The following is a 16542-nucleotide window of genomic DNA, read 5'->3' as shown; positions in this document are numbered from 1 at the left end:
TAGATGGACTTGGTGGAGTCACGCCTGGCCGAAGAATGACATCTACTACATCTTGAGGGAGAGAAAAGAGTTCAGGTTGCCCCATTCAATCTCCAGGCATGAAGGTGTAATGTCTGGAGGTGGGGGTGTAGAACCTGCCCCTCCATCTGAGAGAGGAGATCTATCCTGAGAGGGAGACGGAGCGGCGGGTGAGAGGAGAGGTGGAGTAGGTCCGTGTACCACACCCTTCTTGGCCAATCCGGGGCTACCAATATGACTTGGGCCCGGTCCTGGCGAATCTTCCTCAGAACCCGAGGAATCAAGGGTATGGGAGGAAACGCGTAAAGGAGTTGACTTCCCCAACTCAACTGAAACGCGTGCTCCTTGGATCGGATACTGGAGGCTGCAGAATGACGGGCAGTGAGCATTTTCGTGAGTGGCGAACAGGTCCACTGGAGGAGTCCCCCACATCTGAAAGATGTCATGAACAACCTCCGGATGGAGCCTCCACTCGTGGTCAGCAGAGAACTGCAGACTGAGAACGTCTGCACTTACGTTCAAAACTCCGGCCAGATGATTTGCCATCAGACAAATCTGATGGTCCTGAACCCAGGACCAGAGACGCAGAGCCTATATGCAGAGACGCTGCGACCCTACTCCTCCCTGCTTGTTGATATACCACATCGTGGTCGTGTTGTCCGTCAGGACTTGAACCGACTGACCGCAAAGGGAAGGGAGGAAGGCCTTGAGCGCCAGACGTATCGCCCGCAACTCCAGAAGGTTGATGAGATGTTTCCTCTGGAGACCAAAGACCTTTGACCTCCATATCCCCCAGATGAGCACCCCACCCGAGAGTGGATGCATCCGTTATCACTGTGGCAACCGATGGAGGCAGTTGGAAAGGCTTTCCTTGAGACAGATTGCCTTCCACGCCCCACCAAGCTAGATCCGCTGCAGTTTCTCTGGAGATCCTCACTGACTCCCTGAGATCTCCGTTGTGCTGATACCACTGCCTACGGAGGCACCACTGGAGTGCCCTCATGTGCCAGCGTGCATGATTGACCAACAGAATGCAAGAAGCCATCAGACCGAGCAGACGAAGGACCTTCAGGACTGGAACAACCGCTCCATTGTAGAATAAAGGAATCATTTCCTGAATGTCGCGAATCCTTTGAGGTGGAGGGAATGCACGACATACAGTAGTGTCCAGTACCGCACCTATGAACAGGTTGCGCTGGGAGGGCACCAGGTGAGACTTGGGTACATTTATCGAAAAACCCAACCTGTGCAACAGAGTTGTCTCTTGCAGATGAAGGAGCACCTTCTCTGGCTACTCTGCTTTGATCAGCCAGTCGTCCAGATACGGGAATACAGGTATTCCTGACCTCCTGAGATGTGCTGCCACCACTGCCATCACCTTGGTGAAAACTCGAGGCGCAGTAGTAAGTCCAAACGGAAGGACCGCAAACTGGTAGTGTAGCGACTCTACCGTAAAACGGAGATACTTCCTGTGCGACTTCAGGATGGGGATGTGGAAATAAGCATTCTGCAAGTCGATCTGCACCATCCAGTCTTCTTCCAACAGCGCTTGAAGAACCTGCGCAAGAGTGAGCATCTTGAACTTTTTCTGTTTCAGATACAAGTTCAAGATCCTGAGATCCAGGATTGGTCGAAGTCTGCCATCCTTTTTGGGGATCAGGAAATACCAGGAGTAGCACCCCTGACACCTCTCCTGCTCCGGAACCACCTCTATCGCACCCTTTCTGAACAGTGCCAGGACTTCTTCCTGCAGGAGAAGCAGGTGGTCCTCCGAACAATAACCTTGGCAAGGAGGGTAATTGAGAGGGAACTCCTGAAAAGGAAGCGCATACCCATTTTCTACGAGATTGAGAACCCAAAGATCTGATGTAACCGATTCCCAATCCCGTAGAAAATGAGTAAGCCGACCCCCTACCGGACCCGCATGATCCGGAATGGCGGATCTAGGGCTGCTTTGCTGTTGTAGGTGGGGGGTGGGTATTAGAGGAGGAAGAGGCGTGACGTACACGTCCACGATCCCTCTGTCTACCTCTGTAAGACTTGTACAGAGGGCTCTGTTGCTGCTGCTGGCCGTGTTTGAAAGGACGAAAGGAGGACCTGCCAAAGCCCCTGAACTTCCTGGTGGTTTAGCCTTTCGCTTGCAGGCCCAAAGACCTAGCCGTCGCCCGGCTATCCTTGAACCTCTCTAAAGCTGCATCCGCTTTCTTCCTAAAGAGGCCAACTCCGTCAAAAGGCAAATCCATAAGAGTAGCCTGAACGTCAGCGGAAAACTGAGGACTTTAGCCAAGCAGCTCTTCTGGTAGCCACTGAAGACCCCATCACTCTAGCCACAGAGTCCGCCGTGTCCATGCCACTCTGAATAACCTGGCGGGCTGCCGCCTGAGTGTCCAAAACAACCTCATTAAAGTTTTTCCTATCCCCCTCTGGAAGCTTAGCTGACAACTGCTTGACCGAGTCCATTAAGGCATGCACATATCTTCCTAGTAGGCAAGTAGCATTCGTTGATTTTAAAGCCATGCTACCTGAGGAGAAAACCTTTTTAGCAGCTTGATCCAACTTTTTGGAGTCTTTATCTCCAGGAACCTGGGGAAAAGAGCCTGCTGATCTGTTCGCACAAGCGGCCTGCACCACCAGACTCTCCGGCAAAGGGTGTGATGACAAGAACTCAGGGTCTCCAGGAGCCACCCTATAACGCCTCGCCACTGATCTAGACACCGCAGGTGCAGACAAAGGCTTTTTCCAGACCTCTAAAATCGGTTCAGTCAGAGCCTCAGTGAATGGCAGTCGGCTCAACGACTGAAGAAGGCGAATGTAAGACCTCCGTAAGGATATTAGATTTGAACTCCACTGTAGGCAAAGTCAAATTCAGCAATTCAGCAGCCTTTCTGATTACCATATGGTATGGCACCACATCCCTAGAGGGCGCATCCGAAACCACAGGCAACCCCCATTCTGGAGAAAGTTCAAGACTGCTTGCACTATGCAGATCCTGAAGCTCGCCTTCCTCCACTTCAGGTTCCCCATACTCCTTCTCCTCCAAGAGACGCTGGGCTCTACGCCTCGACCACTCCAGACTAATCGAAGTCGACGGATCCGGTAACGACTCCGACTGAGTCGGAGCCGGCGTCGAACGAGGAGCTGGAACAGGAGGTTGAGAAACAGGAACCGGCGTTGAGCCCCGATCCAAACCTTGAGTTCGCTCCGGAGCCGGCGAAGCCGTGCGCGGAGTCGATGACCTCGGCAGCGCCGTACCGAGCCAAGGAGGATATGGAGTCGGTAGAAAAGGCGCCGGTGCATAAGCTTGGGGGACACCCAAGTTAAAAGACAAAGGACCCATGGGACCCGCAGGTGCTCCAGTGGGGTACATTGCCCTCGCATATACACCAAACATAGCATTTAGGAAATGCGAAGGGTCCTGACCAGGAAAGGAAGGGTATGAACCCATTGACGGCTCCGCGGGAGGCTGCTCCGTATTCGGCTCCTCCTGACCCTTTTGACCCTCCAGGTCATCCTCCGGAGTCGGTGACTGAGGAACATCCACGACCCCTTCATGCTCCGAAAACTGGCACGAAGCCGGATTCTGAACCAACTCCGGATCCGGAGTATGCTCTCGAGACCGTATCGGCGGGGCTCCACCAGCAGGAGGCGGAGACACAAAGTCCTTGTGATGTCTCCGAGAAGTCCTCTTCTTCGAGTCCGGTGACCCCGTATGATGGCGAGAACTATGCTTCTTTCTCTTATGTTTTCTCTTCGAGGAACCCGAAGCATGCCCAGAAGCTGACTTCGACGCCGACTCCGATCTGGCCCTCGATCGCGACCTCGATCGCGACTTCGGCCTCGATCTGGAGCGTCTTGATCTTGATCTCGAAGATCTTTAGGCTTCTTTACCTTTAATCTTGGCTATGAGAAGTTTAGCCTCCCGCTCTCGCAGAGCCTTCGGATTCATCTTAGAGCAGGATCGACAGCCCTTGACGTCATGATCCGAACCCAAACACTACAAGCAATCATGTGGATCGGTAATCGACATCATCCGGGCACACGAGCCACACTGCTTGAAACCCGTCTTCTTCGACGACATCCTCGACGAAGAACAGAAAAAGTAACACACAAAAAGCAAAAAAGTCTCTATCTGTAACAGAAGATCCCAGAAACCGTTAGCGTCGACGACGCGGAAAAAAGGGAACTGATGTCGTCAGGCCGACGTAGGCCTAATAAGCGGTCGGTGACGTCAGACGGAGTCGCGCGCGATGCCGCGTTCCTATGACGTCGTCCACGCCGGCGTGCTACGAAGAATTTTCCGAACGTTGCTGAAGCAAGGGGGATATTCACAAGGTGAGGAATCCACAAGGCAGATGTATCTATCAGAAATGTTTGTTTGATGCCAAAAATGCCCAGGTTTGACTCCGCCACTACATAGTTAGCCATCACATAATGACAGATGGTCACTATATGTATCAAAATGGCTGGCCGCACTTGCAAAGCCTGGAGAATCAACTCTGGAGTTCGAATAGGTGCCCTGCCCATGCAGGGGCACCCTCACACTTACAACTAAGCACCCTTCTTTCAGGACTGGAAGGCCTGCCATAGGGCGGACTTAAAGGTTTTAAGTATGTTGACCTCCAATATAAGGAAACTTCTATCTGTTATGAGAGGGGCAAGCACCAACTCACACAAGCTGCAATGGCAGGCCTGTAGTCACAGTTTGAGTGGTCTCTCATGGATGGCACAAAACATGCTGCAGCCCATGGGAGAACCCCTGGTGTACTTATGCCACGGGTACCTTAGTACCATATCCGAGGGGCTTACCTGGGTACACAAGTGCCCAATTAGGAAGTACCAAAGTACTTACCATAGTCCAATTTAGGGAGAGACCACAGTGACGGGTCCTGATTAGCAGGATCCCAGTCAGACTAGTCAGAAAACAGAATGACACCAGCAAAAAGTGGGGGTAACCATGAAAATAGATCCTACAGTGGCCAATTATAAATTATATGAAAGATTCCATTTGCAAAACCAGTGTTAGTTAAGTCACTTCTTTATCACCATTGGTTCTTTTTGTAGTTGCTACCAGTGCTTCCCTAGTGACTTGTGTAGAATTGAAGTGGTTATTCCATTGAGCGCTGTACCCAAAAGTTTATAGATCTAAAACCTGCAAGTCTGTTGGAGTCTTAAGGGAAAACATTTTAGTCAATGTGGGCTAACTAGAACTCAAGAGTTTAAAAGAATACACTGTGTTGTGAATCTTCTCATTCATTTGAGTATATTTCTTCCACCCCCCCCCCCCCCTTACTTTGCCAGGTGACTCCCCAGATCTAAGCAGTGCCTTTTGAACAGCTGACTGATTTAATCTCACTTTTGCTTTTCCTTTGTGATAAACAGGTGGCTCCCATGGGCTGTCTAAGAGAAAGACGTATGTACCAGAAGTGACTCGATTCGAGAATAAACCTCTGTGTTTTGCATCTCAGGAGGTCAAAGCAGCGATGTTGTGATGTCGAAACCAGAGGTTCTCCTGTCTCCAGATTGAGAATCCTGCTTCGCCATCTCCAGAGAGCCAGAGTGGAGTCTAACTACTCTTTTGATAGCCAAGCAGAGGAAGCTTATGTGTTTCTCATTGTTGGTCAACATGACGACCGGTACAGCGCTGTCTTTTAAGCTGTGGCGCACATTTGTGTGGTGTTTAGGAGAACTTTCCCTTAAGTGCAACATCTGTGACTTTTGTCTTGGGTGATGTCTCTAAATGTACTCGGGTCAACTTTGAAAACGGTCTTCTGTTCCGTGCATGGCTCTTGTTCACTCTGTCTGAGGTCTTTTTGGCGAACAGTTACTGGTGAAATCTTGCATCCCTTTTCTGAACACAGTACTGTCATGCTGTAATCTTAAGGATAACCCTGCTGACTTAGGTGAGAATGTGTGTGATCTAGCAGAATAGAGTAAGCTCCCTAATCTTCTACAGGGACGGTGGTCTTGTCGTCAGGCCACATGGGCTTGCTTTAATAGCTGTCCCCATGTCTCCTCTCCAGAAGGATCCTCCTTCAGGGAACCTTGCCCCAACCCTTAAACAAGATTACTTAAAGATGGACAAAGAACGTGTTTTATAGATGTATTTTATTTGTATTATATTTAATAAATTGACATTTGTTACACCTTGATTCACTGGGCAGTCATTCTTCAAGTTTGAAGGCAAAAGGTAAAGTGAAAAAGAATCACAGAATGCGTTAAGGAATGAGACTGAAACCAACTCCCGTGCATGGAATGAGGGGCAAGAGAGCATGGAAGGAAACTGAAGAATTAATAATTCACGATCAAGGAATGTAGCTGAAGAACATAACACTGTTTCACCGTGCATGGAATAGAGCTGAAGAACCCCCACACTGCATGACACTATGCCCACCTCCGAAATGACTCCAATCCTTCCTCGCTCCCCGTGCATGAAATGTAACTGAACCTCCCCCACCCAAAATTACCTACTTATTGCAGCAAAAGGTGAGACCCCCACACGAATGGAATACGACAGAAGAGCCCCGTTCACCCCCACACCCTGACATATGTGCAAGACTCCTACTGAACTGTCTTCATATCCCTGTGCATGATCTGACTGCAGAAGTCTGCGCTAGGTCCTCCTATCGCACACTGGGAAGAGCTGGCCCCTCATTCTGGAAGGGAAGGTCGTGGGCACCCTAAAACTGCATAGGAAAAGTGAGGCGTGCTTGCACTGGAAAGGGTCATTCTGGAAGGAGGAGTGGGCCCTAGAACTGCTGAGAAAGATGCACGGGTACTCTAGCTGAGGTGTGGACAAAAGAACTGCAGTCACATACTGCATTACTGCGCCTTGTTACTGTAGAGGGTGGGATGCTAGCCCCTTCCATTTTGAGTGCTTACTCTTTAAAGAGGCTAAGTGACAAGCCTAAATACTACAGGGGAATAAACAACTGGGCCCAAGTTCCCCAGAGGGGCTTTTTATTGGCCCTTCTGTAGAGGGTGTGCTGAGGCTTTATAGTATAGATGGGTTAGTATTTTGCCCAAAAGTAATCTGTTATGCTTGTACTGCCGAGAAGGCTGTGTTGGGCCGCTGAGAGGAAATAGTTTGGCCCTCGTACTGCAGTATGAAGGTAGTGTGTGCTATACACTGTTATGATGTGCTGGGCTCTTGTACTAAAAGTTTATGTTCTGGAAAATGAACTTGAGAGATATAGTTGTCCCTCGTGTGTCATGGCAAATGGCTGGGTCCAAACAGTTTGAGCTTGGCCTCTAACACTACACAAGGAGACACTGCGCTCAAACTTCTTCAGGGCCGTCGTTCTGTACGGGGAATCTCTTGGTCATCGTTGGCCAGGTGCTGGCTCTGTTACTGCACAGAAGCATGTGCTGGGCTCTCGTGCAGCACAGAAGCAGGGGCTGGGCTCTGGTGCTGCACAGAAGCAGGTGCTGGCTCTGTTACTGCACAGAAGCATGTGCTGGGCTCTCGTGCAGCACAGAAGCAGGGGCTGGGCTCTGGTGCTGCACAGAAGCAGGTGCTGGCTCTGTTACTGCACAGAAGTATGTGCTGGGCTCTCTGCTGCAGAGAAGCAGGGGCTGGGCTCTGGTGCTGCACAGAAGCAGGGGCTGGGCTCTGGTGCTGCACAGAAGCATCTAATGGGCTCTGGTGCTGCACAGAAGCATGTGCTGGAGCGTCATACTTTGAAGGAATGTCCTTCGTGAGCGCTGGCACCTCAGTGACCAAATGCTGCAGAGTGGAATGTGTGTTTTGTCAGTGCGGTGCAAGCTCTCATACTCCAGAGGGATACAACTCCTGTGATGCCCAGTGGTGAGAGCTGGGCCTCGGTGGCTTAAGGGAGCTCACTGACGTGTCAATAAGAGGTTTCGAAACTGTGCAGAAGTGTCTCCTTCCGCTCTCTGCGGGAGCGGCTGTATTGTAATCTCTCCTGCCTCCCCCAGAATGTGTCAGATTATTCTGTCCCATTGTGCCTGTCATCATCACATAGGGTGTTGTCCAAATCACATGATACATGTTTAACTCCTCCATCCCGCCCCCCCCCCCCCCCCCAGCTTTCACAAGTCGAGACTTTTTTCATTATTATTTTTTCATTATTTTCCAGTGTGTGAAGTTAACTTGCTGGATTGTGTATATGAATGTGTTACACACCACTTGGTGTCAGAAGTGTTGTTTCTTATACCCGTAAATGACGGGTATTACTCTTACCAAACTTATTGGCACTCATTTTAATGGGTTCGAAAGGAAAGGGGCTCAGTCAGAGCTGCTGTGGTTTCAGGCCGTGACCTGCGATAATTGCACTTAACTGGCTCGATGGCACGGACGTACGGGGGGGGGGGGGGGAGAAATAGAATGGGTGCGCATGCGCGCCAGCTACCGAGGACAGCGGTGCTCGCCTGGTTGGTCAAATTCGTTTGGTGCTAATTCGGCGGATTTACAGCTATAAAAGTGTTTGTTGAACTAGGTGTTTGTCAGATACAAGATCCAGCGCAGTCACTCACTGGTGTGCGCAGCGGGATGTAAGTAAGAGTAAGACGCAGGAGACTCCAGTGAACGCCAGTGCAATAAATTAGGAAATAATTGTGTAGATGTGTTTTGGCCCCGCCCATGCCCTACTAGAACGTTCCACTGAGCCCTCATGCGTTGGTGCTCTGCCCGAAGATCTGGTTCACTTGCTGGGTAACCCGAATGAATGTGGTCCTCCGGCTGAGCTCTTTCAGCTTGCCGGCACCCACGTACGTGCAGGACGAGCGTATGCCGCCAAGGATGTCCTTCACCGTGCTCTCGACGTCACCCTTGTACACGACCTCAACAGTCTTCCCTTCCGAGGCCCTGCAGCAGAAAAAGAAATGGAGAGGAAAGGTTAATATTGACGAGGCTAGTACTTGCACCATTCTCTACAGCTCCTCACTTCTAGAACACCTACATGGTCCCTCACAAACACAGCTCCAACACTATGCCCTCATCATCCCCCAGAGTCGGCTTAATCCTTTCTCTAGAAACCCCCAGTGGCAGGGCTCGCACCCAGTGTCATTCAGAACTACACCTTAACTTCCAGCTCCTCTGCACCCGGCGTTCAGACGCCAGCCTCGCGGGCCCCACAGCCACCGAAGGCCACTATCTCAGTGCGCAAGGGCTCACCTGCAGCCGCCCACAGACCTGCGCTTAAACCACCCATCTCCTTAAGGAGAAGAGCTTTTGCACCACCTGCTGGTGATCACAGAATGTGTACATCATTCCACGTTGTTGTGTGAGTCACTGACCGCCAGCAAACCTGTAACGGATATAAGCTCATGCAAAGCCTATTCCATTTTTTCTCTCAAACTCAAGATCACTCAGTGGCTTGTAGGACTCAGTAAGCGGCACTCTGACGCCACCCACACATTGTACCCCATGCCTCACTACCCCGCAGATCAGTGCTTGGAGCACCCTAGAGGCTTTGTCCCCAGCCAGCCAGCCACCCATGTGGGTTTCCAGAATGACTGGGATGCGCCTGGACTTGCCACCGTGGAGGAGCACAGGACTCCGCGCCGAGCTGGTCTAAGACCTTTACACTGGGGTTCAGGTGTGAGGCACATCCATGCCCGGTGCCTAAAACCAGGCAGATCGACCATACTCCCAGCTATGTATGTTTGTATAGTGCAAACCTGGTGAAAAGGGGCAGAGCGCTGTACAGGTCAGAGGCAGGCATACAGTCGACAAGTGATAGAAGCGGTAGATGGATTCTGGGAGCAGAGGTGTACTGTTACTGCATTTTGATGTAACGTCTTTAAAGAGGTGTCTTCAGCGTTGGAGTGATCCTGATGGATACACAGATGTTACAGATCCTGAGTGCACAGGTGGACAACTGCTGCTTTCTTTTTTTATTTGAACATTTCTTAGTCCCTAGTCTGAAAGAGTCCTGGCAGTGGATGTGCCGAGAACTATCAGAGATGGCGAGTTTTGTCTGAAAGAATAACATTGTTGCTGTTCATAATGGCTTTCTAATGGTGCAGCTGGTTTTGAGGGTGGTGCGGGCTGGCAAGGGGAGCCAATTAAGTTTCATCAGGTTGGGGGTGATGTGATCATCTTTATTTAGGCCATGGATCACACATGCTGCTGAATGTGGGATACACATAGCAGATCCAATGTGGTTGGTTTCGAGAACAATGATGACACCAACTCCACCACCCTGATCGACAACCTAGCCAACCTGACTCCGACAACTCGTCACAACACCCACACACTCCGCTGGTCACACGCTTGACCCCATCTTCTCCGCAAGCCCCCACGTCTCCTTCAACCATACCACCGAACTCCACTGGACCGACCACCGCTGCATCCACTTCACCTTCAAGAAACGCACAACCGTACCCAACAGATGCCTCACCGCTGCTGGAGCAAAGTCACCGAAGACCAGCTAACCACCACCGTCACCCAGAGCCCACCCGCCGACCATACAGACCCCGACACCGCCGCCCGCAACCTCAGATAGTGGATCAACGACTGCGCCAACACCCTCGCCCCGATCAAGAAACCCTCCAACAATCATACCAACAAGAAAGCCTGCTGGTTCACTGAAGACCTCCGGGCCTCCAAGCAAACCTGCCGAAAGCTGGAGAAGATCAGGCTCCGTGAACGAACACCAGACAGCCAAGCCGCCCACAAGAATGCCACCCGCAGACACCATCACCTCATCAGATCCGCCAAAAGGGCCTCCTTCAAAGACCGCCTAGACAACGCGCACAACAGCAAAGAGCTCTTCAACATCGTGAAGGAACTCTCCAACCCCAGCTCCAACACCAACGATGTCCCACCCTCGCCAGACCTGTGCGACTCGCTGGCCACCTTCTTCCACCGCAAGATCACAGACATCCACAACAGTTTCAACGCCACGACCGCCCCGACAACCACTGAGACCTCCGCCCCCACGACCACCATCCGCACCAACCGCCTGCTCTACTGGACCAACATCAACGACGATTACACCCACCATCAAGATCATGAACACCATCCACTCTGGATCTCCGTCAGATCCATGCCCACACCACATCTTCAACAAAGCCAGCACATCCATCGCACCCTATCTCCGGAAAGTCATCAACACCTCCTTCGAGACAGCAACCTTCCCGGAGAGCTGGAAGCACGCCGAGATCAACTTCTTACTCAAGAAACCCAAGGCGGACCCCAAGGACCTCAAGAACTTCCGGCCCATCTCCCTGCTCCCGTTCCCGGCAAAGGTCATCGAGAAGGCTGTCAACGAACAACTGACCCGCTACCTCGATAAGAACAACATCCTGGACCCTTCCCAGTCCGGGTTCAACAGCACCGAGACTGCCCTCATCGCCGCCACCGATGACATCAAGTCCCTGCCGGACAACGGAGAAACTGCGGCCCTCATCCTTCTGGACCGATCAGCCGCCTTCGACACGGTCTGTCACCACACACTACGAACACGCCTCCACAACGCTGGGATCCAAGAGAAGGCCCTGGACTGGACCACCTCCTTCCTCTCCGGCAGAACACAGAGCGTCCGCCTTCCCCCCTTCCACACCGAAGCCACCAAGATCATCTGCGGCGTACCCCAGGGCTCATCCCTCAGCCCAACTCTGTTTAACATCTACATGGCACCGCTCGCCCACTTCGCCCATCGGCACGACCTCAACATCCTCTCCTACGCCGATGACACTCAGCTGACACTCTCCATCACCAAGGACCCCCACACCACCAAAACCAACTTTCACGAAGGAATGAAGTCCGCTGCTGAATGGATGAGGAACAGCCGACTGAAGCTGAACTCTGACAAGACGGAGGTCCTCATCCTTGGATCCAACCCTTCGGCCTGGGACAACTCCTGGTGGTCGACCGCACTAGGAACCGTTCCAACACCCACTGACCACGCACACAACCTATGGGTCATCCTCGACTCCACCCTCTCCATGACTAAACAGGTCAACGTCGTCTCCTCCTCCTGCTTCAACACCCTCCGCATGCTCCGAAGGATCTACAAGTGGAACCCCACTGAAACGAGAAGAACAGTCACCCAGGCCCTTGTCAGCAGCCGGTTGGACTATGGAAACGCCCTCTACGCAGGAGCCTCGGCCAAACTCCTGAGACGGCTCCAACACATCCAGAACGCCTCTGCACGCCTGATCCTCGACATCCCTCGCCGCAGCCACATCACACCCCACCTGAGAGACCTGCACTGGCTCCCAGCCAACAAGAGGATAACCTTAAAGCTCCTCACCCACGCACACAAGGCACTCCACAACTCCGGACCGACGTACCTCAACAGACGACTCGGCTTCTACACACCCACCCGCCAGCTCCGCTCCGCCGACCTTGCCCTCGCTACAGTCCCCCGCTTCCGAAGAGCGACCTCAGGCGGCAGATCGTTCTCCCACCTCGCCGCCAAGACCTGGAACACTCTCCCCATCCACCTACGGCAGACTCAAGATCTGCTGACCTTCAGAAAACTCCTCAAGACCTGGCTTTTCGAGCAGTAGCAGCATTTCCCACCCCAGCGCCTTGAGACCCTCACGAGTGAGTAGTGCGCTTTACAAATGATATGATTGATTGATTGGGAGACCACGGTATATGGTGTTCTCACCATCCAGGTACAAGAGTGTTGGATCATGAACAATAGTTCTAAAGTCGCCTTGTGGAAGAAATGGTTTTACTTTCTTTAAAAGAAAGCTGGTACCAGGCCCTGTGTTCCTTGAGGGTGAGGTTGGGCTTCACATTGGGTGAAGTTAGTTGTGTATCCTCTTCATATTGGTGCATTCTGATACTGTTATCTGTGAGTAGACTAAAGAAAGGAAGAGGGCCCTTGAAGGAAATAAAATGGAGTAAGATGGAGGCAGGGGAATGAGCTACAAACTGAAGAACAAAAACCACCAATCCTATATATTTACATTTGTATTTATCAAATAATATTGATTAATTACAGCATACACAGAGCCAAAAAATTCTAACCAAGTCATCTACATATATTCTCACAACACATTTTATTAGTTATTTTGTCTTTATTATAACGTTTTTTTAATATTGTCCACAAATTGGCTACTCATTTGTGGAAGATAGTGTAAACTAACAAAACAGATGCTTATAAATCACAATATCATCTAATTATATACAACAAGGTAATGCCAACTTTTCCCCTTAGGGAGAAAGGGGCGGAAAGTAGCCTTGCATAGTTACCACATCCACTGCTGTTTTTTGCTGTGGGATCAGAGTCCGTGATATGGTGGATTCCATTTGCCCTTATCAGCTTTCAGCATCTTCCAGAGGACCATTCTGTACATATACAGCCAAGCCGTTGCTGGATTTATAGTATACTCTGGAGACATTTTTGTCATTCATCTTGATTTCTGTATATGCCAGCCCTCATCCCATGAGTATCCTGGGGTTTTCTTATCATCTTCACTAGCAACGTCTTCTGGACTAAGGGACAGTGTTGCCCACCTGCCTATACAGCTATGCTCACTTTGTGACATAAGATGTGGTAACTATCCAAGGCTGGCTTGCCTTTACTTAAATGCTTTGTGCCCTGAAGAAGGTGATTGACTGCATTTGGTTTCGCACCAAAATGCCGTCCGTGCCATAGAGTGGGGACAGGAAGACTACCCAGATTGAAAGAAAGCACAATGAGCACCAAGAAGAGTCTTTTGGAGTCTGGAGGTGCCCATGTGAATAAACAATTCAGAAAAGGGGGTTTTCTGAATCATCATGTGAATAAACAGGCATCAGTAGGAGGAGAACCAGCGAAGAACATTGCCAGTAAATCCTATTAGAGAGTGTAGGCTGTGGGTGAAGTTGTTGAAGGCAGCTGATATTTCCAGAAATATCAGGAAATGGGCCATCTTCATCTGTGGTCAGGAGCTTGTCATCTGCAATGCGCAAGGCAGCGGTCTCCGTGTTGCACTGTCAAATGAAACCAGATTGGTGGTTATACAGGTGACAGCACTGATGTGATCTGGTATTTGAGGGTAGACCGCTTTTTCACTCATTTTGCAAATGGGAGTAGGTGAGCGAGCAATGGGCTGATTTTGGCGAGGTCATCCAGGTCTAATGTAAGTTTCCCTAGGAGTAAGAGGATGTAGCCTATCTTGAGAGCTTTTGAGAACATGCCTTGAGTGAGGAAGCATTGACAGTGGTGAGTATAGATGAGAGAGCATCTCAGTAGAATGATTTGACGAGGGACGAGAGTAAGACATCTTCATAGGAAGTGGTTTTGTTGGAGTTGAACATGGCAGCAACATTTGCAAGAGATGGGGTTTTAAAAGATGACAACTTCACAATTTTATGAGAAGGGCTGTATGTAAGAGTAGAATCAGCCTTGGTGTTGTCAATGTGTGCATTTTCTCTGTGAAGAAGTTGATGGCATTGCACTTGTCTGTGGAGTGTGGGGTAGGAGGGTCAGGCAGTGGGTTGATGCAGTACTCAGGCATGTCTTTCTGTGCCTAGTTACCCTGTCTAGCTCCTCGTTTGCAGGGTGGAAATCATGCCTGGCTGTTTGTTTGTTTTTTTAGATCTAGTACTAGATTCCTACCCGTTAGGCCTGACATCCTTAGGGTAGTCTTCCCCAAAACATTTTGCCTTCTCCCCTTCTGTTTTGCTGAAAATCATTTTGTTTGCTTTAGTGCTTCGTGCACTGTACCACTGCTAATGTGCTTGAGCTCACACCTTTAAACATGGTAACATTTGCATTTAATTTACTTATAAGTCCCCAGTAAAGTGGTACTACATCTACCCTGGGCTTGTAAGTTAAATGCCACAAGTGGGCTTGCCACCCACTTAAGTAGCCCTGTTAAAACAGGTCTCAGGCCTGACATTGCAGCCCGTGAGCAGTTTCAAACTGACATTTTGATCTGACCAAATACACCCTTTGCCAGGCATAAACTTTTCTTTTTAATGCATACAAGTCACCTCTAGTGTAGGCCTTAAACAGCCCATAGGGCAGGGTACCTCGTATTTAAAAAGTGAGACATGTACTTTTATGTTTTACATATCTACTGCAAGGCCTACCTCTCACATAGGATAACATTAAGTTACCTTATTACATTTAATACGTATTAAAGTTTTCTTGGGAGCAGGTAGAAATGTCATGTTTAGTCTTTAAAGAATTGTAATTTAAATTCCTCTTCAATGGTAAAGCTGAATTGTAAGTCACAATTCTGAAAATGCCATTTTTAGAAAGTGGGCCTTGTCTTGTCATAATCATTTGGTGCCTGTGTATTGAATCACATGACTAGATGTAGTAGGCATTTGTGTATTCCTCCAAGACAGTGTCACAAAGAGGGATGGACTGTTTGCAGGATAAGCAATCCTGATAAGATGAGTGGGGGCAGAGCCTATCACCCTTACATTTGAAAAAAATATGCCTCAGCACATTCAGAAAGGACTTAACACTAGCCTTTTGTCACCCCAGACATCCTGGAACAAGGGCAGGGAGGAAGCAAATTCCAGAACAATCAGTGGGGCAGAAACTAGAAGTTTCTCCCATTTCAAAGCTGGTATCGGGTGTAAATATTGGATCATGAGACCCACTCTTCAGTACACTCCTGGACCTGTGGATACTACAGAAGGAGGGCTGCCCTGCTCTATTCATCCCAGACAGAGTGACTCCAGGGATCAGGTGGCTGACCTGTTCTCAGCTACAGGGAAACCATAACTGCCCAGCTGACCTACTGTACTGGACCTGCCTGAGCACTGCTGGCCTCTGCTGAAAAGGTGCATTCCCAGGTCCTGGACCCTTGGCCGGTATCAGCGAGCTTCTCCTGTGAATAAAATGAGGACGTTTTGGGCCTGTCTGCACTGAGATTTTGCCATCCGCGACGACCGCCAATGCAATGCTCAGGTGAACCCGACTTTGCTCTACAGCAGCTGCAAGTGACTACTGGCAACCAGAGATCTGCTCTTCACACTACAGCATCGACAGGTGGCAGTGATTTCCAACTCGAAGCTCCAGCAATGACTGTCTACAACGCTAGACAGGATGATCGTGCTACAGCGACAACCATCCACGATGCCCGGCCTGCTCTTCATGCTACAGCGATGCTCTGCCTGTACCTTGTGGACTACTCCACCAATAACTAGACTCTTCGTGCCAGACTCTGAAAAGATAACTTTTTCAGGTAGACTAATCTAGTTCCTGTATCGGGTCTGTGCTCCATCATGGTTGGTCTGAACTTGTGACTTTCCCCAGGTCTAGCACAAAACCAGATAACCGCGAGTGGCGCTTTGTCCAGTTGGGCCCTGTATTTAGTTACATCTTTGAAATTGCATATCTATGTTTTGGTGTCAAATAATGTATTACATTTTACTCTTCTATATTGGTGTGAGATTTTTTCCTGTGTTTTCCCTTTATTATTGTTTGTGTGCTGCATAAGTACTTTACAAATCCCTTCTAGGTTTAGCCTGTTTTTGAGCCAAGCTACCAGAGGGTTAGCACAGGTTAACTGAGTGACCTTTGGCGGTACACCATGACGAGGATTGTTGGTGCTCTCAGTTCCTCACACCTTCTGCTACCATCAAGGAATCACTAGCAGAGC

At 50.0% G+C, this 16542-nt stretch overlaps 2 protein-coding genes across 6 annotated transcripts in view; one reads left to right on the top strand and one right to left on the bottom strand.

Moving 5' to 3' along the window:
* Positions 1-6167, top strand: part of TINF2 (TERF1 interacting nuclear factor 2) — a 237388-nt gene extending 231221 nt beyond the window's left edge. For 3 of the 5 annotated variants that reach the window (XM_078644938.1, XM_078644935.1, XM_078644936.1), the window contains one exon: positions 5398-6167. In XM_078644938.1, coding sequence (XP_078501064.1) covers positions 5398-5445 — 48 coding nt within the window. In that variant the 3' untranslated portion in view covers positions 5446-6167. The remainder of the gene's footprint in view (positions 1-5397) is intronic. The other 2 variants (XR_013594963.1, XM_078644937.1) reach the window with 2 other exon arrangements.
* Positions 6107-16542, bottom strand: part of GMPR2 (guanosine monophosphate reductase 2) — a 288749-nt gene continuing 278313 nt past the window's right edge. Inside the window, exon 10 of the mRNA XM_078644940.1 lies at positions 6107-8842. Coding sequence (XP_078501066.1) covers positions 8647-8842 — 196 coding nt within the window. The 3' untranslated portion in view covers positions 6107-8646. The remainder of the gene's footprint in view (positions 8843-16542) is intronic.

The sequence above is a fragment of the Lissotriton helveticus genome, chromosome 5_1 (genome assembly GCF_964261635.1).
Source record: "Lissotriton helveticus chromosome 5_1, aLisHel1.1, whole genome shotgun sequence".
NCBI classification, from domain to species: domain Eukaryota; kingdom Metazoa; phylum Chordata; class Amphibia; order Caudata; family Salamandridae; genus Lissotriton; species Lissotriton helveticus.
The sequence above is the reverse complement of the archived record's forward strand: the minus strand, read 5'-3'. Positions and strand labels throughout refer to the sequence as shown.